The sequence below is a fragment of the Pseudophryne corroboree genome, chromosome 8, assembly GCF_028390025.1.
Source record: "Pseudophryne corroboree isolate aPseCor3 chromosome 8, aPseCor3.hap2, whole genome shotgun sequence".
Taxonomy (NCBI): domain Eukaryota; kingdom Metazoa; phylum Chordata; class Amphibia; order Anura; family Myobatrachidae; genus Pseudophryne; species Pseudophryne corroboree.
Window position 1 is genome coordinate 203747337 of NC_086451.1, and position 22715 is coordinate 203770051.

Sequence of the window (22715 nt, forward strand, 5' to 3'; positions counted from 1 at the left end):
TATTCAAATACTCCGTATGATGATCAGTCGCAGAGTTTTAGTTCAGAGGATGTAGCTGAACTTATTGATGCTATGAAGGCGGTTCTCTCTTTGGAGGAATCAGCCAAAACAGTGTCAAAATCTAAAGCACCTGTGTATAAACGAACAAAGACAGTTAAAACTGAATTCCCAGCGTCAGATGAGCTGACGGGAATGATGGAAGAAGCTTGGGCGATGCCCAGTAAAAAGTATAAGATTCCGAAAAAATGGGATTCTTATTATCCATTTCCAGCTGCGGATTGTTCGAAAAGAGAAGTTCCTCCGAAAGTAGGTGCACATGTACTGCGACTTGTGCATAAATCTGCTTTACCACGGTCATCTACCTCATTAAATGATTTCACAGACAGAAGGGTAGATAGCTTCTTGAAAAATATATTTTCTCTCTCAGGAGCAGTAGTAAGACCTGCTATGGCTTCGGCCTGGATAGCAAAGGCAATGGGCGAATGGATAGAGGAACTAGAGAATGGCCTCTCTCCTCCTAGTAGGGAACAAGAGTATCATTTGAGCTGTTTAAGACAAGCTGCCCAATATTTGGAAGAAGCAGCAATTGATATGGGTACGATTGCTTCTAAAGCATCAGCCTTGACAGTAGCCACCCATAGAGAAGTTTGGCTACGTACCTGGAAAGCAGATGCTGAATCCAAGAAAGAATTGGAAGCATTGCCTTTGATTGGTAATATATTGTTTGGAAAACAATTGTCTGATATTCTAGAATCGGAAGCTGAATTGAAGAAGGTCAGATTTCCGGCTAGTTATAACCCTAAGACTAAGGGTTCAAAGTTTCGGCCATTTCGATGGCAAGGCAAAGCGAAAGCTAAAGAGGAGTCTAAGCAACTCCAGTCCAATAGATCGGCCAGGGGTAGGAAGCAATGGGCTAGTAGAAAGCCAGCTTCCAAGCCTGAACAGAAACCATAAGCCTGAAGAGACGGGCCACCGCCTGGAGGACTCCAGGGTTGGGGGCCGACTCCTTCATTTTGCACACATATGGCAACAGTCAACAACAGATGCTTGGGTGCAGAAGGTGGTATCTCAGGGGTATGGGTTCCCATTCAGGAGGCAGCCTCCTCAAAGATTTATTTGCACCAGCCTGTCTCGTATAGAGTCGAAGGCCAATGCCCTGCAAGAAGCAGTCCAAAAATTACTGCAGTCAGGTGTGATTGTCCCAGTACATCCATCACAAAAGGGACAGGGGTTTTACTCCAACCTATTTCTGATTCAGAAGCCAAATGGGTCATTTCGACCAATTCTCAGTCTCAAAATGTTAAACAAATACATTTGGATGCCAAGGTTCCACATGGAGACATTGTGCTCTATAATGTTGGCTATGGAACCGGGAGATTACATGGTATCTCTGGATATACAGGATGCTTACCTACATGTGCCTATAGCACGGTCTCATTAGTGTTACCTCAGGTTTGCCATCCTCCAGGAACATTTTCAGTTCCAAGCCTTGGTGGTTATGGCAGCTTATCTCTGCAAGCAGGGGATAAGAATATTTCCATACCTCGATGACCTATTAATCCTAGCACATTCGCAGGAGTTACTTTTGAGCCATCTTCAACAGACAGTTGTTTGTTTACAGAGACACGGGTGGCTCATGAATTGGGAAAAGTCGTCTCTGAATCCGTCACAGCGGATGGTTCATTTGGGGGCCGTATTGGATTCAAGTCTACAGAAAGTCTTCTTACCAGAGAAAAAGATAGTCAAGGTGCAGGTCATGACTCAGGAAGCGTTGCACACTCAGACAATGTCAGTTCATGCAGCAATGCGACTGTTGGGTCTGATGGTATCAACCTTCGACATGGTGGGATATGCGCAATTCCACTTCAGACCATTACAGCACCTTTATTCTGACCAATTGGAACGGAAATTATCAGACAAAAAAAAAGCAGATGATAAATTTTCCAGTAAACGTAAAAAGGTCTCTAGCATTCACAGGAGAGGCCTTGTTTGGAGACGAACTAGACAAATGGATCGCCAAAGCTTCTGCGGGTAAGTCTACGTATCTACCTTCAGCAGCTCCCCCAGCTGGGGAAGCTTATTCAGCTTAAAATGTACAGTCCTTTCAGACAGCCAAGTTTAAGGGAAAATCCAGAGATGCTTCTACGGCCTCCAGAGGTGCAAGAGGTAAACCACGCAAACTAGCAACTGCAGGTGCTCGGGAACAGAGCTCAGGCTCTGCTTCCTCAAAGCCTTCAGCATGATGGTGAACCGTGATGCCTGGAGGACTGTCAGGTGGATGCCTGACTAAAATTCTTTGGTCACATCTGGTCAAGTTCGTGCCGGGATCCCTGGGTCATAGATCTTATTTACCAGGGCTACAGACTGGAGTTCCAAGAGCTCCCACTTTACAGATTCTTCAAATCAGGCTTACCAGCTTCACAAGAGGCAAGTATAACTTTACAGCAGGCCATCCAAAAACTGGTACAGGCTCAAGTCATTGTACCAGTTCCACCTCATCTGCACAACAAGGGGTACTATTCCAACTAGTTTGTAGTACCAAAACCGGACGGTTCGGTAGGACTAATTCTGAACCTCAAGTCCTTGAACCTGTTAAGTGTTCAAGTTCAATATGGAGTCTCTGAGAGAGCGGTGATCTCAGGTCTGGAGGAAGGGGAATTCTTTGTGTCTCTGGATATCAAGGATGCGTACCTTCACATTCCGATCTGTCCACCTCATCAGGCTTATCTACGGTTTGCACTGCAGGACTGTCACTACCAATTCCAGGCCCTGCCAGTTGGTCTCTCCACGGCACCGAGGGTGTTCACCAAAGTGATGGCAGAGATTATGTTTATACTCCGCAAACAGGCAGTGAACATAATTCCGTACCTGGACGATCTTCTGATAAAGGCGCCGTCCAGGGAGAGGTTGCTGGGCAGCATTGGTCTCTCATCCAAACTTCTCCAGGATCACAGGTGGATTCTGAATCTTCCGAAATCTCACCTAGAGCCAACACGGAGGCTCCCATTCCTGGGAATGATACTGGACACTGAGTCGCAGAAAGTGTTCCTTCCATTGGAAAAGGCATTGGTAATCCAGTCGAGGGTTCGAGGTGTCCTGAAGCCAACCCGGATATCGGTGCATCTGTGCGTTCGCCTTCTGGGGTAAATGGTGGCCTCTTACGAGGCGCTTCAATACGTGGTGCTTCAGCAGAACAGACATGTAAGGCAGCCACATGGTCTTCCATTAACACATTCATTAGACATTATGCCATGGATACCTTTGCCTCTCATGACGCTTAATTTGGGGCGAAGGATTCTCCTGTCCAATCAGGAGCGTCCCCACCACTAAATTGCTTTAGGAAATCTCATTGTTATCCTGTGGATAACCTGTGAACCCTGCCAGAGAAATATACGTTATGGTAAGAACTTACCGTTGATAAACTGTATTTCTCCTAAGTCCACAGGGATCCCACCCTGACGCACCTGATTTGAGGATCCTTTTACTCACTAACCTCTTCCTTTTTGTACGGAAGGGTGTGCATGTGTGTTCTTATCGCCTGATTAGGGCTATCTATGATGCTCCTGCCTTGAGTTCTGGAATACAACTGATGTGCCTGAGCCAGGAGGCGGGGATATATGGACGGGCACGTTGCATGCTGGGAGGCCGGAAAGCTTTGACCGATTGGTGCAAATCCGCTGTCGCTTCATCATATCCCATTGTTACCCTGTGGATCCTGCGGACTAAGGAGAAATACCGTTATCAACGGTAAGTTCTTACCATAACGTATATTTTGGGGGGAAAAAGATGCTTGATGCTAACGGAGTTGCACAGGAGTGACCGGACCTGTCAGCTCACTCATGCCAGGCATTTCCCGCTACATGACGTATTGAGGAAAGATGTGTGAGGAAACATCTGTATGATTCTTCACAGCTGGAGGGCTTTATTTTTACACAACAATTTAGGTTTTCGTTTGGACACACCTCTCTCAAATCTAATTCTTTGCACATTTAAATCTGGCCCACCTGCAGTGCAGTATGGTTTCACCAAGATGCAGAGTTACTTGTTGTTTTGCTTTGCTCCTATCTCGGAGTCAGCTACATAGTGCCTACATCAAGAGAAAAAAAAAATTAATCAATCTGTCTCAAGTAGTGGCGAGTGCCTTACATGGAGGTCATCTAGTTCTGTATTCTGCCCTTCTTAATGGGACAGAATTTACATTTTATGGTTCGTGCATTTATAGGTGCAGTTTTAAGAAACCATTCAAATGTTCAATTGTGGGGTGGGGTTTGGATCTTTCAATAGAATGTGAATGAGCAGAGTTTTATGATGAAAAAGGAACTACTGAAATTGGTAGTGGTGGTGATCTTAAATTAAATAGGATGGATTTTTAAGTTCCATTTTTACTTTGTCTATCCGACTGAAGTGGTGTAATGCAATACTGGTCTGTTTTCTACACAAGTCATGTCCTCTGTTCTTCTGAGCTTGTAAGGCCAGCACATGTAGAGCCCCATTTTTTGGGAGCGGTTCCAGAGTGGTTGTCCAGTGCACAGGAAATGTTGTGTCAAGGCAGTTGTCTCACCCTTCATCTGCACCTTTCAAAGTCATTGGATCATTACATCTTGTCTGTTTCCAATAGCAACATTTCTCATACGTCCTAGAGGATGCTGGGGACAACATCAAGACCATGGGGTATAGACGGGATCCGCAGGAGACATGGGCACTCTAAAGACTTTTCATTGGGTGTGAACTGGCTCCTCCCTCTATGCCCCTCCTCCAGACCTCGGTTTTAGAAATGTGCCCAGGTCGACTGGATGCACTCTGAGGAGCTCTACTGAGTTTCTCTGAAAAGACTTATGTTAGGTTTTTTATTTTCAGGGAGATCTGCTGGCATCAGACTCCCTGCTTCGTGGGACTGAGGGGGCAGAAGCAGAACCAGCTTCCTCAGAGTTTCATGGCTCTGCTTCTGGCTGACAGGACACCATTAGCTACTGAAGGGAACTGAACGCTAGCCATGTCTTGATGCTCACTCCCACAGCATGCCGTCACCCCCCCTCACAGAGCCAGAAGTCAGAAGACAGGTGAGTATGAGAAGAATGATCTTCAATCAAGTAAGTGACACCTGAGGTGCGGCGCGGCTGGCGGGAGCGCAGCTCGCCATTGCTGCCCACACACACAGGCACTGCAGGATGCAGGGCGCGGGGGGGGGGGGGGGGGGGGGGCGCACGGCGCCCTGGGCAGCAAGAAAAATACCTCAAACTGGCTAAGAGGGGGGGCATAAGATGCCCAGGCACAGCCCTACCCCCGCCAGTATAAATATTATGAAAAGTTTCTGAGGTAAAAAGGGCGGAGTTTCTTCCTCAGGCAGCCAGCACACTACTCAGCACCATTTTCTTTCTCTCCTCAGGCTGCAGAGAACACGCTGGTCCTCTCCTCCACTTCTGACAAGTACAGGGTGCTATAAGGGGGGGGAGCATAAAGCAATTGTGGTGCATTTGATAGTGTACATTGCTATTTAAAAGCGCTTTTGGGCTGTGGACATACTGTGTTCACAGGCAATACTGGCGCTGGGTTTGTGAACTGGCTGCTCCTATCCTTTGGCTCTCTGACAGATTTTACTGTGGGTCTGTCCCCAAAATAAGTCCCAGTGTGTCTGTGAGTGTGGTGTACACGTGTGAGGCATGTCTGAGGCAGGGAGTTCCTCCCCTGAGGAAGCCATTTTAGGGGCACAGAGTTGTAATGTGGTGGCGCTACCGGCACACCAAGAGCCTGCATGGGTGAAAGAGCTACGTGACAGTATGCATCTGATTAACCGTAGATTGGATAAGTCTGAATCTAAGGCTGCATGCTGGAGAAAATCTGTGGAAGATGTGATTTTTCATGATGCTGTTATTCCTTATGCGGGCGGCCCCTCTGGGTCACATAGGAGACCATTTGCAAATGTTGTAAACACTGATACCGACACGGATTCTGATTCTTGTGTCGACAATAGTGAATCCAGAGAGATAGATCATAAATTGGCAAAAAGTATACAATATATGATTGTGGCTATAAGGGACGTGTTGAAGGTTACAGAAAGCACTCCTGTACCTCAGGAGAAAGCTTATTTATGTAAGGAAAAGAAATCCAAAGTCACGTTCCCTCCTTCACACGAACTAAATGCTCTGTTTAAAGGGATGTGGGTGAATCCTGATAAAAAAAAATTGTATTCCCAAAAGGATTCACATAGCTTATCCATTCCCGGTTGAAGACCGGAAAAAATGGGAGTCACCCCTTGTGTTAGACAGTGCACTTAACAGGTTGACAAAGAAGGTAATTCTCCCTGCTCCTGGCACGGCTTCTCTTAAAGAGCCGGCAGACCGCAAAATGGAAACGACATTGAAATCCATTTATGTTACCAATGGTACACTGCTGAAGCCCACTATTGCCTGCACATGGGTGAGTCACGCTATTGAAAAATGGTCAGAAAGCGTGTCATCAGAAATTGACACGATTGATAAAGATGATACTCCTTAAGTTAGGGAATATCAAGGACTCTGCCGCCTACATGCTGGAAACAATGAAGGATATTGGACTCTTGAGTTCACAAGCCACTACCATGGCAGTATCGGCTAGGCGGGCATTATGGATTCGCCAGTGGAACGCGGATGCAGATTCCAAAAGAAACATGGAGGCTCTCCCATATAAAGGTGAGGCCTTATTTGGCGATGGCCTGGGTGCGTTAGTCTCGGCGGATACCGCAGGTAAGTCAACATTTTTGCCCTCTGCGCCTGCACCGGCAAAAAAAAACTATCACCCGCAAATGCAGTCCTTTCGGCCCAATAAATACAAAAAGATGAGAGGTTCCCCCTTCTTTGCAGGAAGGGGAAAGAAGCCCACACCGGCTCCAGGTTCCCAAGAGCAAAAGTCTACCCCTAATTCTGCCAAATCCCCAGCATGACGCTGGAACTCCTTTGTGGGAGGCCGCTCGGGTGGGGGCACGTCTCAAGCTCTTCAGCCAGGATTGGATTCTGTCTGGCCTGGAACCCTGGGTGTTGCAAATACTATCCCAGGGATACAAACTAGAGTTTCAAGTGGTTTTTTTTTCAAATCGACCTTGCCAGCTTCTCCGCCAGAGAGAGAAGCAGTAACGGCGCCAATCCAAAAAATTATGTCAAAACCAGGTCATAGTCCTGGTACCGTTGTCACAACAAGGGCGGGGTTTTTATTCAAGCCTTTTTGTTGTTCCGAAGCCGGACGGCTCGGTCAGACCGATCCTAAATCTAAAAAATCATCTGAATTTCTTCCTGGAAAGGTTCAAGTTCAAGATGGAATCACTTCGGGGTGGTGATTGCCAGTCTGGAGGAGGGGGACTACTTGGTGTCGGTGGACATAAAGGATACCTGCATGTTCCCATTTATCCTCCTCACCAGGCTTATCTGAGATTCGCGATTCAGGATTACCAAGACCAATTCTAGACGTTACCTTTCGGTCTCTCCACAGCCCCGAGGGTATTCACCAAGGTGATGATGGTCCTCCTTCGTCAGAAAGTAGTCAATAATAATCCCTTATCTGGATGACCTCCCGATAAAGGCGAGATCCAGAGAGCAGTTATTACAAAACATATCCCTCTCCCTGTCAATACTCCAACAACACGGGTGGATCATAAATTACCCAAAGTCACAGTTGGAACCGACGACAAGGTTGTCTTTCCTCGGGATGATTCTGGACACAGAAGTTCAGAGAGTATTGCTTCCGCTGGAAAAGGCTCTGGAAATCCAGAAAATGGTAAAACAGATATTGAAACCATCAAGTGTGTCGATCCATCAGTGCATTCGGTTGTTGGGGAAGATGGTGGCGGCCTACGAGGCCATACAGTTTGGCAGGTTCCATGCCAGAGTATTCCAGTGGGACCTGTTGGACAAGTGATCAGGGTCACACCTACACATGCTCAGAAAAATAATCCTGTCGTCAAAAACCAGGATTTCGTTCCTGTGGTGGTTGCACAGCTCTCACCTGCTAGAGGGACGCAGGTTCGGCATTCAGTACTTGGTCCTAGTAACCACGGATGCAAGTCTCCGATGCTGGGGAGCAGTCTCTCAGGGAGAAAACTTCCAGGGACGTTGGTCACATCAGGAAGCCTGCCTACACATAAACGTGCTGGAGCTAAGAGCCATTTACAACGACCTTCAACAAGCGGTACATATTCTTCAAGACCGTCCCGTGCAGATCCAGGTGGACAATGTAACAGCAGTCGCATACATAAACAGGCAGGGCGGAACGAAAAGCAGAGCGGCAATGGCAGAGGCGACAAAAATCCTCCGCTGGGCAGAAAAACATCTACAAGCTCTGTCTGCAATATTCATTCCGGGAGTAGACAACTGGGAAGCAGACTTCCTCAGCAGACACGATCTCCATCCAGGAGAGTGGGGCCTCCACCAACAAGTCTTCGCAGAGGTGACAAGTCTTTGGGGAGTTCCTCAAATAGACATGATGGCGTTTCGTCTCAACAATAAGCTTCAGAGATGCTGTTCCAGGTCGAGAGACCCTCAAGCAGTAGCAGTGGATTCACTGGTGACCCAGTGGGTGTTTCAGTCAGTGTATGTTTTCCCTCCACTTCTGCTGATCCCAAAAGTACTCAGGATCATAAGAAAGACAAGGGTTCGAGCAATCTTCATTGCCCCAGACTGGCCAAGAAGGGCTTGGTACCCAGATCTTCAGCAGTTACTTATAGATCCTCGGCCTCTTCCTCCTCGTGAGGACCTGCTGCAGCAGGGGCCGTGTGTACCAAGACTTACCGCGGCTACGTTTGACGGCATGGCTGTTGAGCGCCGTATCCTAGCCAGGAAGGGTATTCCTAAAGAGGTCATCCCCACCCTTATTCAGGCCAGAAAGGGAGTAACGTCAAAACATTACCACCGTATTTGGAGAAAATATGTGTCTTGGTGTGAATCCAAGAAAGCTCCTACGGAAGAGTTTCAGTTAGGACGTTTTCTCCATTTTTTGCAGGATGGTGTGGAGACGGGCCTACGATTGGGATCAATCAAGGTCCAAATTTCGGCGCATCCAGCCTCCATTCGTGCCTCCAGTGGCACCATGGGACCTTAACGTGGTATTGCAGTTCCTTCAATCAGATTGGTTTGAGCCTCTACAAAAGATAGAGTTGAAGTTTCTCACTTGGAAAATGGTGATGCTTTTGGTATTGGCATCCGCAAGGCGGGTGACTGAATTGGGGGCCTTGTCTCACAAGAGCCCTTACCTGATTTTCCATGAGGATAGGGCAGAGTTGCGGATTCTCCAACATTTTCTTCCAAAGGTGGTTTCTGCTTTTCACATAAACCAACCTATTGTGGTGCCAGTAGTTACTGACACATTCACTGATTCAAAGTCTCTAGATGTGGTTAGAGCTTTGAAAATCTATGTTGCTAGAACAGCTCGTATACGGAAAACAGAGGCTCTGTTTGTCCTGTATGATCACAACAAGATTAGCTGTCCTGCTTCCAAGCAGACTATTGCACGTACGATTAGAAATACGATTCAGCAAGCTCATACTACGGCTGGATTGCCGTTAGTCGGTAAAGGCCCACTCCACTAGGAAGGTGGGCTCATCCTGGGCGGCTGCCCGGGGGGTCTCGGCATTACAACTTTGCCGAGCAGCTACTTGGTCAGGGTCAAACACGTTTGCAAAGTTCTACAAGTTTGACACCTTGGCCGATGAGGACCTAAAGTTTGGTCAATCGGTGCTGCAGGGTCATCCGCACTCTCCCGCCCGTACTGGAGCTTTGGTATAGACCCCATGGTCTTGATGTCGTCCCCAGCATCCTCTAGGACATATGAGAAAATAGGATTTTGATAACCTACCGGTAAATCCTTTTCTCCTAGTCCGTAGAGGATGCTGGGCGCCCGTCCCAGTGCGTACTTTACCTGCAGTTTAGTTATTACAGTTACATAAGTTGTGGTTTCAGCATGTTGCTGCAATTAGTTCATGCCTATTGGCGTGTTATGTTGAATGCCATGTGTGCGGCATGGTTGAGGGTGTGAGTTGGTAGATATCTCACCACTAGTTAAGTAATTCCTTTCCTCGAAATGTCAGTCTCCCTGGGCACAGTTCCTACAACTGAGGTCTGGAGGAGGGGCATAGAGGGAGGAGCCATGTCTCCTGCGGATCCCGTCTATACCCCATGGTCTTGATGTCATCCCCAGCATCCTCTACGGACTAGGAGAAAAGGATTTACCGGTAGGTGATCAAAATCCTATTTTTGGTGTGAAGTCTTCAAGTCCCCCCCAACACATCATGTTTTTTAGTTTTCTATAGTCATGTGCAGATGAGTTAATCCATTTTGCTGGGTTTATAATTATTCCACCATCTTCCATAGATAGAAATCCTCAAAACAATGACCTATTGGGTGGTACTTATGAACTGGGGATGAGGACCGCTGCCATAGAAAGACAAATGTGTGTGTAACCATGATTATATGATGCATGGCAACAGGTTCCTTGTTTAAAATCGTTTTTGAGATTGCTCATTCTTATGAAAAGTAAGCCGTGCTTTTTGCTGATTCTCAAAGTGTAAGGCGGACTCCTGTGTCATTAGTCCCAGTTTAGAGAACTGTGCCATTTCTGTCCATGTGAACCACACCATGTTCTGCTTTATGCTTCTGTGACTTGTTTCACTTCCTCTTCCAACAAAACCTGCTACAAATTTCCAGGATTAAATGCTAGCTTACAATGAGATTTCCTTTGCACACCTCCCTTCCTTACTTGGAGTATCCCAGTGTTTCTAGTTGTTGGATCACAGGAATGTAAAAAATGCAGAAAGGTAATCCGTGCGTAACAGAAATATTTCTTTTCATATATTGCTTTGATACTTTTGGATGTTTTAAAGTGCTCTATTTTTATACAGAAAAGGAAATTCATCTGACCTAACTGGTACTTTTATTTTCCTATTTCCTCATTGTGTTTTTACAGGTATATAAACTTTTATTTGAAATAACATGGGTACATGGACAGTTGAAAGAAAAAAGTGAATTGCTAATGTTCACTGTTAATAACATACATACGGACATATTTATCAAGCATTCCATCCTGTAAAGTTACTGAGAGGAGTTCTGCAATACCGTTTACTTGAGAAAAGTCATTATATGTTGAGGGGATGACTTATTTAAGAAAATGATTGTCCCATTCAGCAAGTTTGATTTGTGATGAACTAATGTTAAGCAAGTTACATTGACATCCACTTGGATTCCTCCCACCCCTTCCTCCTCTGGTGTGTGCGATGACGGTTACTCTGCAATGAGAGGATGTGGCTCATTTCCTGTGATAGACCTACCCCAGGGCTAGCTGCGTTTACTGTCATTCAGGTCTTGCATGCTAAAGTCAAAAGGTGATTATTTTTTTGCGATTTCACACCCAGGGATCCATTTTTCAATAATTAGGGAGTGTGTCTTTGTGCTGTTATAGCCAATTACTAGTAACTCTTGATACTTGATGTAGATATAAACAACTTTGTTCGTTAACTATTTAGTCTAATTAGAGACATCAAAATTGCCTAATTTTGTCATTGCGGTCCATATGCTTATAAATACAATACCCTGTATGTGACTCTTGGCAAGATCAAGCCTAACAAATACAAGGAGCCAGGCAGATTCTGATGTGAATAGAGGCACATGTCCCCTTTCCTTTATAGTGAACCATTTTATTACCAGAAGCTTATGCTTAAAATGTTATCTCTGGTGACTCAAGCATAATTTGTACGGATATGCTGCATCAAGTTTCTCATACGTCCTAGAGGATGCTGGGGATACTTCAAGAACCATGGGGTATAGACGGGATCCGCAGGAGACATGGGCACACTATAAGACTTTGAATGGGTGTGAACTGGCTCCTCCCTCTGCCCCTCCCCCAGACTCCAGTTAGATTCTGTGCCCAGTGAGACTGGATGAACACTGAGGAGCTCTCCAGAGTTTCTCAGAAAAAAGACTTAGGTTTGTTATTTTCAGGGAGAACTGCTGGCAACAGGCTCCCTGCATCGTGGGAGTGAGGGGAGAGAAGTCAGACCTACTTCTTCTGAGTTAAAGGCTCTGCTTCTTAGGCTACTGGTCACCATTAGCTCCAGAGGGTTCGATCACTTGGTGCACCTAGCTGCTTGTTCCCGGAGCCGCGCCGTCAACCCCCTCACAGAAGCCAGAAGATAGAAGCCGGGTGAGTATAGGAAGATCAGAAGACTTCAGTGACGGCAGAAGACTACATTTGAGGTACCGCGCGCTTCAGTGACGGCAGAAGACTACATTTGAGGTACCGCGCTGCGCGCCATGCTCCCACACATAACACTGCACTGTAGGGCGCAGGGGGGGGGGGGCGCGCGCCCTGGGCAGCATTGGACCCTCAAATGGCAGTGGCAAAAGTAAAAACAGTGCCTAGGCACTAGTTAAGGGACCCCCGCCAGTATAAATATAAAATTTAAGCGGGACTGAAGCGTGCCGTGTAGGGGGCGTGGCTTAGCCCTCACAGTTCTAACCAGCGCCATTTTCTCTTCACAGAAGCTGCAGAGACGCTGGCTCTGACCTCCACACTGCTGTACAAGTAACAGGGTGCAAGACCGGGGGGGGGGGGGGGGGCACAAGTGATTTGGTGTTAATTGTATATATATATATATATATATATATATATATATATATATATATATATATATATATATATATATATATATATATATATATATATATATACAGCGCTAACAGGTCTGGGCAGTCTTTTTACTCGCTTCAGTACCGGGATAGGCGCTGGGTTGTGAGCTGGCAAAACTCCCTCTGTGTCTCTCTTACTCTGTCTCCTATAGCCCCAGTGTGGTTGTAGGTGTCGGTACATGTGTGTCGACAGGTCTGAGGCCGAGTGCTCTTCCCAGGAGGAGGCTGGTGAGGGGACAGAAAATACTGTGAGAGTGACCGTGTCTGCTCCGCCGACGGATGATTGGGTAAAATGTTGAATGTTTTAAATGCAAATGTGACTCGGTTGAATAAGAGATTTGATAGATCTGAGTCTAAGAACCAGACATGGAGGAAATCCATGGAGGATGCTTTGTCACAAGCTCAGACCCCTTCGGGGTCACAGAAACGTGCATTTAACCAGATAGTTGATACAGATACCGACACGGACTCTGATTCCAGTGTCGACTATAGTGATGCCAGATTAAATCCAAAACTGGCTAAGAGCATTCAGTACATGATTGTGGCAATAAAAGAAGTATTGCATATAACAGAGGACCCTGCTGTCCCTGATACAAGGGTCTGTATGTATAAAGGAAAGAAACCTGAGGTAACGTTCCCTCCCTCTCATGAACTGAAAGCGCTTTTTGAAAAGGCTTGGGAAAATCCTGACAAGAAGATACTGGTTCCCAAAAGAATTCTAGTGGCATATCCGTTTCCATTTGGAGACAGGGAAAAGTGGGAGTCAACCCCCACGGTAGACAAAGCTTTATCGTGTCTATCCAAAAAGGTGGCGCTTCCTTCTCCTGACACGGCAGCCCTAAAAGATCCTGCGGATTTAAGCAGGAAAATACTCTAAAATCCATTTATGTCACTACAGGGTCGCTACTCAGACCTGCCGTTGCTTCGGCATGGGTGAGTAGCGCTATTTAAAAATGGGCAGATAAATTGTCATCTGAGATAGATACCCTAGACAGGGATAGCGTGCTATTGACTCTGGGTCATATCAGGGACGCTGCAGCATATTTAAAAGAAGCTGTGAGGGATATTGGCCTTTTGGGATCAAGGTCCAATGCCATGGCAGTCTCAGCATGGAGAGCATTGTGGATTCATCAATGGAATGCTGACGCTTACTCTAAGAAGGCGATGGAGTCGTTACCGTTTAACGGTGGTGTCCTGTTTGGTGACGGCCTCACTGACCTGGTGTCTACGGCTACCGCGGGTAAGTCGTCATTTTTACCTTATGTTCCTGCACAGCAGAAGAAAACGCCTCACTATCAGATGCAGTCCTTTCGGCCCAATAAATTCAAAAAAGGACGAGGGTCCTCCTTCCTTGCTGCGAGGGGAAGAGGAAGGGGTAAAAGGTCACAGGCTGTAGCAAGTTCCCAAGAGCAGAAGTCCTCTCCGGCTTCTACCAAATCCACCGCATGACGCTGGGGCTCCTCTGCGGGAGTCCGCACCGGTGGGGGCACGTTTCAGACTTTTCAGTCAGGTCTGGGTGCACTCGGACCTCGATCCTTGGATAGTAGAAATAGTAACCCAAGGATACAGATTAGAGTTTCAAGACGTGCCCCCTCACCGATTTTTCAAATCGGCCTTGCCAGCTTCTCTTATAGAAAGGGAGGTAGTATGCGCTGCAATACTAGTTGTGTCAAAATCAAGTGATTGTCAGGATACCCCCGTCACAACAGGAGGAAGGCTTTTATTCGAGCCTGTTCGTGGTCCCTAAGCCGGATGGCTCAGTCAGACCGATTCTGAACCTAAAATCCCTCAATTTCTTTAAAAAAAAATTCAAATTCAAGATGGAATCTCTCCGAGCAGTGATCTCCAGTCTGGAGGAGGGGGATTTTATGGTGTCGGTCGACATAAAGGATGCCTACTTGCATGTCCCCATATATCCTCCACATCAGGCTTACCTGAGATTTGCTGTTCAGGATTGTCATTACCAATTTCAGACGTTGCCGTTTGGTCTGTCCACGGCTCTGAGGATTTTCACCAAAGTAATGGCGGAAATGATGGTTCTCCTGCGCAAGCAGGGAATCACAATTATCCTGTACTTGGACGATCTCCTCATAAAGGCGAGATCCAAGGAGCAATTGCTGAAAAATGTTGCCCTTTCACTGACGATTCTGCAACAGTATGGTTGGCTCCTAAATTTGCCAAAATCACAGTTGGATCCGATGACACGGCTGTTGTTCCCGGGTATGATTCCGGATACAGGATTGCAGAGCGTTTTTCTTCCAGTGGAAAAGGCTCTGGAAATACAGAACATGGTAAAACAGATTCTGAAACCAGCAAAGGTGTCAGTACTTCAATGTACTCGGTTGCTGGGGAAGATGGTGGCGGCCTACGAGGTTTTATGCCAGGGTGTTTCAGTGGGACCTGTTGCACAGGTGGTCCGGGTCTCACCTGGACATACGCCGGAAAATAATTCTATCTCCCAGGACCAGAATCTCCCTTCTGTGGTGGCTGCACAGTTCTCGCCTTCTGGAGGGACGCAGGTTCGGGATTCAGGATTGGATTCTGGTGACCACAGATGCAAGCCTCCGAGGCTGGGGAGCAGTCACACAGGGAAGAAATTTTCAGGGAAAGTGGTCAAGCCGGGAAGCTTGTCTACACATAAACATTCTGGAATTAGGGCCATTTACAATGGCATTCTGCAAGCAGAACAACTCCTTCGGGGTCTGACTGTCTTGATTCAGTCAGACAACATGACAGCAGTGGCGTACATAAACCGCCAGGGCGGAACAAGGAGCAGAGCGGCGATGGCCGAGGCCACGAAGATTCTTCGCTGGGCGGAAAGACATGCCAGCGCTCTGTCAGCAGTCTTCATTCCAGGAGTGGACAACTGGGAAGCAGACTTCCTCAGCAGACACAATCTCTATCCAGGAGAGTGGGGTCTTCATCGAGAGGTCTTTGCAGAAGTGACAAGTCGTTGGGGAGTTCCTCAAGTAGACAGGATGTCGTCCCGCCTCAACAAGAAACTTCGGAGATATTGGTCAACGGACCTTCAAGCGATAGCGGTGGACGCACTAGTGACACAGTGGGTGTTTCTGTCGGTATATGTGTTCCCTCCACTTCCACTCATTCCAAAGGTGATAAAGATTATAAGAAGAACAAGGGTTCAGGCGATCCTCATTGTTCCGGATTAGCCAAGAAGGGCCTGGTATCCAGATCTTCAGGAGTTGCTCATAAAAGATCCCTGGCCTCGCCCTCTTCGGGAGGACCTGTTGCAACAGGGGCCGTGCGTGTATCAAGACTTACCGCGGCTGCATTTGACGGCGTGGCGGTTGAGCACCAAATCCTAGCCCGAAAGGTTAATCCCAGTGAAGTCATTCCCACACTACTTCAGGCTAGAAAAGAAGTAACGGCGGAGCATTACCACCAAATTTTGGAGAAAATATGTGTCTTGGTGTGAATCCAAGAAGGCTCCTGTGGAAGAATTTCACCTGGGGCGGTTGCCCCATTTTTTGCAAGCAGGGGTGGATGCGGGCCTAAAGTTAGGCTCCATTAAAGTACAGATTTCGGCCTTGTCGATCTTTTTTCAGAAAGAATTGACATCCCTTCCAGAAGTTCAGACCTTCGTGAAAGGCGTGCTAGACATCTACCCTCCATTTGTGCCTCCTGTGGCACCGTGGGATCTTAGTGTGGTGTTGCAGTTCCTGCAATCGCATTGGTGTTAACCTTTCCGCAAGGTTGAGTTAAAATTCCTTACTTGGAAAGTAGTCATGTTGTTGGCCTTGGCGTCCGCAAGGCGATTGTCTGAGTTGGCGGCTTTGTCTCACAAAAGCCCCTATTCAATCTTCCATGCTGATAGAGCGGAGTTGAGAACTCGTCAGCAATTTCTGCCAAAAGTGGTTTCATCATTTCACGTGAACCAGCCTATTTTGGTGCCAGTGGCTACTGATGCCTTGGCGGAATCAAAGTCTCTCTCCAGAGCTTTGAAGATCTATGTCGCCAGAATGGCTCAGATTAGGAAAACAGAGGCTCTGTTTGTCCTGTGGGCTCCCAACAAGATTGGGGCTCCTGCTTCTAAGCAGACTGTTGCGTGCTGGATTTGTAATACAGTTCAGCAGGCTCATTCTACGGCAGGATTGCCGTTACCGAAATCGGTGAAAGCCCATTCTACCAGAAAGGTGGGCTCATCCTGGGCGGCTGCCCGAGTGGTCTCGGCGTTACAACTTTGCCGAGCTGCTTGATCGGGATCAAATACCTTTGCAAAGTTTTACAAGTTTGGTACCCTGGCTGAGGGGGACCTCTTGTTTGGTCAATTGGTGCTGCAGAGTCATCCGCACTCTTCCGCCCGTTTTAGAGCTTTGGTATAAACCCCATGGTTCTTGAAGCATCCCCAGCATCCTCTAGGACGTATGAGTGTAAATAGGATTTTAATACTTACCGGTAAATCCTTTTCTCTTAGTCCGTAGAGGATGCTGTGCGCCTGTCCCAGTGCGGGCTGTATCTGCAGTTTGGTTATAGTTACGCTCGTGTTGCGTTGAGTTCAGTCAATCTGTGACTGTTGTTGGTCATGCCGTTGCATGCGTTGTTGTTGAATGCCATGTTGTACGGCGTGTTAGTGGTGTGAGCTGGTATGTATGTCACCTTAGTTTTAAAATAATTAAATAAATCCTTTTCCTCGAAATGTCCGTCTCCCTGGGCACAGTTCCTATAACTGGAGTCTGGGGGAGGGGCATAGAGGGAGGAGCCAGTTCACACCCATTCAAAGTCTTATAGTGTACCCATGCCTCCTGCGGATCCCGTCTATACCCCATGGTTCTTGTAGCATCCTCTACGGACAAAGAGAAAAGGATTTACCGGTAGGTATTAAAATCCTATTTTTTCTTGGAATTTGTGATTTTATTTTTTATTTTTTTTAAACAAAGCAGATGTTTTTTTCACAGAAGTGATTGTATTTAAAAGTGTAGTTTAAGGTTAACAAAATTACAACTTTTCTGCATTGTGCAAAGTTTGGGCATATCTGGGTCATGACCTAACTGAACCTAACTAGTTTTTGCTTTCTGGAATTTTGTCATGTATGCATTAGCCTTATTTGTCATATCAAGATCTAATAGTCTTTTTAGTATGACCTTTTATACAAAAGTCTGTACATTAGGACTACATAAGTAGTCCTATGCATATACATGGCCTCCCATACTGTGACTCAGCCACTGGCTGAAAACTGTTGAATGCTTGAGTACTTCGGATCGGTTATACATTGATCTGTACGTTTTTTTTTACTCCATTCACCAGACCTAAAAAAAAAGTTCAGGGGGGTTTCCAATTACTCCCTGCCATTGACCGCGGGTAATTGTATCGCTGGGGCTATCCTATTACCCCTGATGCAGCAGGCTCCTCTCCCTAATGCTGCCACTTATTGCAGATCATTCTACAGGTCCCTCAGGTACCCGAAGCATAATTCACGATCGGGGACATAGTCGTCATTAATTGCAATTTCCACCTACCGAAAACTGATCAGCTCTAATTTGATATCCCCCCTTAGTGCATAGTGATGCACTGCAGGCAAATGTATTATCAGACGTGAATACATATTCTAATGAGTAGTGTTTAAAAATCACTCTTGTTCCGAATGGCTTCCCACCCTTCCAAGCTCCTCTCACCCTGCCATTGGGCCTACATTGTCCTGTTGTAGGTCTCTTTGGAAGAATCCCTCTATCTCCTCTAAGACTTCCCCATATTTTTCTTTCTTGTCCAATGCCCATTTCCTGCCCAGGTTAGACCTCAGAGCTTTTAGAGGTTGTTTAGACGGGGCCTCTTTCGAGTCGGACAGTTGGTGAGTGGGGGCAATATTGCATCCTTCGCTGGCATACAAGTCAATTAGAACCTACCACAGGGAGATCTTTGGCTAGACTTGCAGGTTTGCCACTTCCTTTGCTCTCTTGGCCCCTCTGGTACTCTTCATATGGCTATCAAGCCTTTTGAACTCCTGTGTGTTGGTTCCTCTCCACCCTCCCATACTATTTCTCTGCTTTATAACCTACTTCTGGAGGATGCAAGTCTCCCTCTCCCACATTTTACTAAAACATGGGACCTGGAGTTGGGTGAAGAGGTGAGGGAGACCAATTGGGTTAAAATATTTTGTTTGGCTCATGCTTGCACTCCTAGTGTTGTGGTTTGGGAGACCTAGTACAAGTTACTTTCATGTTGGTACAGGTGCCCTGACGCACTCCAAGCTGGGGATTGGCGTGCCCAAAATATGTTGGCGGTGTTCACTCGCCCCTGGCACTCCATTTCACATATGGTGGCAATGCTCCTATATCTTTTCGTTTTGGTCAGAAGTTCCAAAACTTTCCGCAATTATTATAGGAGACCGGTCCCTTCTGATCCGCTGTTCTGGTTATTTCATTTGTCCCCCGCACCCATATTGAGATATAAAAAAATCCCTGTTGTGCCATTTGAATAACACGGCTAAGGGGGGTATTTAATTGGTGTTGAATCCTCTCCGACGGAGAGGATTCAACACTCGCTATTCAATTTGCGGGCGTTTTCGACAGGTGTAGCTCGTTTTCAACAATGCCGATACTTTAAAAAAAAAAAAATTAAGTTGAATCGGCATTGTAAAACACTGGCAAATTCGACAAAATACGTGGATTCGCGGCTAATACTCCACATGTTTTCCTACAAGTCTGAATTCCCAACAAGTCGAAAAAAGCGGCACTTGACTTGAATAGGTCGAATCCAGATTCGACCTAAAAAAGTCGGAAACTGACGTTTTTCAGACGAGTCGGGAATTCCGACAGTAATTGAATAGACACCTAAATCAGTTTTTCCGGTAAGGTGGCGTTCCTCTTCTCCTCCAACGGTCAGGGACTGGTTCAGTAAAAATAGATTTTTATATGGAAATAGAAGACATTCTGTCCTCTGTGGGTGGTAATTATGCAGTATTCATGGTTCTGATGGATTGACTTTAAGGACTCAAACTTTCAGGATATAATTAAATGTCATCCCTTCTGAACCTCTCTAGGGTCCATGGCCCCTTGGTTAGAACACTGACTTGGTCCTCTTAAACTGACTGCCCTTCCACTTTTTTTGGTATGGAGATTGCTTCTGTTCTCCTTTTTGTTAGTTTTTACATGACCCGGAGCTGTTCTGTTCTTTTCTTTAACTTCTTGCTCCTCTTTCTTCTCATCCCCCCCACACCCTCCACCCCTCCTCATTTAAGCAGATTTGTTGCCTCCTTTTTTTTTTTTTTTCAATTTGTTTCTTGATTGTCTGCTACGATTGTGCTATTTTCATATTATGGTCTCTCCTTATTCTTGTTTTGTATGTAGTTTGTGATCATCATACCTGAATCACACTTTTGTCTTGTTTACCCATTCATTGAAACACCAATAAAATCAATTTGCACAAAAAAATCACCCTTGTCTCTCTGAACAAAACTGCAGTGGAAAGACTAATACCGTACCTCACATTAATGCTGCCATGTATTGCTCACCTCACACATTGAGGGGAATTCTATTATTTTTGTGCTCCCTGTTTGCAATCTCCCGTCAAGCCTGGACAACCTGTGACTATCCAGCTGTTGTGAAACTACAAGTCCCAGCATACCCTGCAAGTATCAGCTTCTCTACGTATAGGACAGTTACTGTTAACATTAATTAGCATCCATAGTGACCACGTGAAAGGTGGATAGCTATGCCTTAATACAGTGCTGCATAAGAAAAAGCAATACAATGTTAATAATGACGGATGAGAATATTCCTTAATGTGTACTTCTTTATCTACACATGCCTTGAGGTATGAAAAGGGTGTACACTTTCCCCTGAGAAGGAGGCTTGGTTTAATTAAACATGTAATCCCTTGAAAAATTGAAAGCCCTCTCATATGACCTAGAACTTGCCTATGTCTCAGGAGAGGAGCAGGGGAAACTGTGGATTCTTTACTGCTGTGTCCTTGTAATCACAATGTCTGTAAGTAAATCACTATAAGGCAGAGCTGATAAATTAAAAAATAAAATTATATATATATATATATATTTTTTTTTTACTGGGAATGTGATTTACTTTGTAACGACTGATATATATTGAACTAAAGCAAGTGGTGTAAATGCTCATAACTGTTTGTGGTGGTTAATGGCTTATATTTTCCTTGATGTCCCAAACATCATTTCAGTTTTATATTAATGCAAGTTAGTTAGAGTTACTAATTTTCTGGTTGTAGAAAGGGCAGACATCCTGTTTTGTCAGATAATGTAATACTTTGAGATACTTATTGATGTCTTCTGTAATTACATTTTTACATTTGATTTGTTCTATGCAGCATATTGGTTTTATTTTCTTTTTTACAGTTTGCATAGTCTTATAGAAACATAGGGGTATATTCAATAAGATTTGGATCCAATCCGACATGCATTTGCCGGAATGGATCCGACAACCCCTATTCAATAGAGTTACCAAATCTGACTGTCTGATTTTAGCTTAATCCGACTGTCTGATTTGGCCGATGTCCGTGCGGCTGTCTGCAGCTCCCTGTGTTTGAGAACACAGGGAGCTGCTGGAGCTGCACATCACAGCTGCCCAGTGCCGCGCTGCAGGGAAAAAGGTGCCTGGCCGGTGGGCGTCCGTCAAGGTGCCTCTCATCTGCGCTCCCCGTAGCCCGCTGCACCGCTCCCAGTCTCCTCGCCTCAATCCGACTTTTTTTTAAAGTCTAACTGAGATTGTCAGAAAGGGGTAAAAACCTGTCTGATTTGGCCCCATTTCCGACAGAAGCACATGGATCGGCGGCTGTTCCGCCGATCCACATGTTTTCCGACAAGTCTGGAGTTCTCGACTTGTCGGGAAAAACCTGCACTTCTTGAGTAGGTCGGAACATGCACCAGCCAATCAGCTCCAATATGTAAATTAACACTTAGGAGGTGATAGGCTGGTGCGTGTATCACCTTGCATTTATCACTGGTTTATCACTTCCTTATGCCATCTCCAGCTTAATACATCTGCCCCATTATTCTTTTCAGATTTATGTCCTCTTCCTTGTGCCATAAAGATCACACACATTCAGCAATAAAACTTTAAAGGTAGTGAAAGCTTGCTGCATTGTGTAATTGCATCATTGTTTGTCACTAACTTTGCATTAAAGCTCCAGTACTTCTATGGAGAAGGAATGTTCTACCCTCTTGAGAAATTTGTAGTGAAGATGTAAATTTTGATTCTTAAGAGAGTTGTCTTGTGTTTGGCAGAGACATAGGAGTGACTCCATGGTAGAGAGAGTTCAGGAATGTACTTGCCGATAGCGGTACCAGGCTCAAAACTGACTTGTTGCAGGTGGAGGAGGGGATTGTGCTTTAGTGATTCATATGCAGCTTCATCTAATTAATACTTTCTTAGAGCAAAATATTCACAGGTTATTTGTAGCTGATTGCTGATGAACATCATTTTTTTTTCTTAGTGACCACACATTTTACTGTTTCCATGGTGTGAGCTATATGGGAATTGTGAATGAACATGGACAGCCACAGGCATAGAACTAGCCAGTCAAATTATTTTGCTACGGTTTCTTTTTTCATGTGTGTAATATAAATAAACAGTAATATCAGCTGTATTCATTTTTATGACCTACTAATAAAGAAGTGATCGTTGAGAAAATTGCAGGGTTGGAAAAGTGTTGTTGGTTGTTTTTGTTCTTTTAAAAAGCCTTTTTTTTCATTAATGTTTTAATGAATTGATCAACCATGTTTTTCTACTACATGATGACTGCATATCATGTACAGGAGCAACAATTAATTGGATACAATCCCTGAACACAATATATATCATGCCATAGTTCAAATGACTGCAGTGTGTATATGCTAGAAATCATGTCATCTGGGGCTATATGAATAAAAATAAGATTTTAAACCTACCGGTAAATCTTTTTCTCGTAGTCCGTAGAGGATGCTGGGGACTCTGTAAAGACTATGGGGATAGACAGGCTCCGCAGGAGACATGGGCACTTTAAGAAAGACTTTAGGTATGGGTGTGCACTGGCTCCTACCTCTATGCCCCTCCTCCAGACCTCAGTTAGAGAAACTGTGCCCAGAGGAGACGGACAGTACGAGGAAAG

General features: G+C 45.6%; 1 protein-coding gene across 3 annotated transcripts in view; it reads left to right on the top strand.

The window, feature by feature from the left end:
* MSN (moesin) overlaps window positions 1-22715 on the top strand; it is a 477122-nt gene that overhangs the window by 128286 nt on the left and 326121 nt on the right. Inside the window, exon 1 of one of the 3 annotated variants that reach the window (XM_063937063.1) lies at window positions 20567-20587. The exons of the other annotated variants lie outside the window; for them this stretch is intronic. Within the exon in view, the coding sequence (XP_063793133.1) occupies window positions 20582-20587 (6 nt within the window). The 5' untranslated portion in view covers window positions 20567-20581. Of the gene's footprint in view, window positions 1-20566; window positions 20588-22715 lie in introns of those variants that run through there. 3 annotated transcript variants of the gene reach the window in all.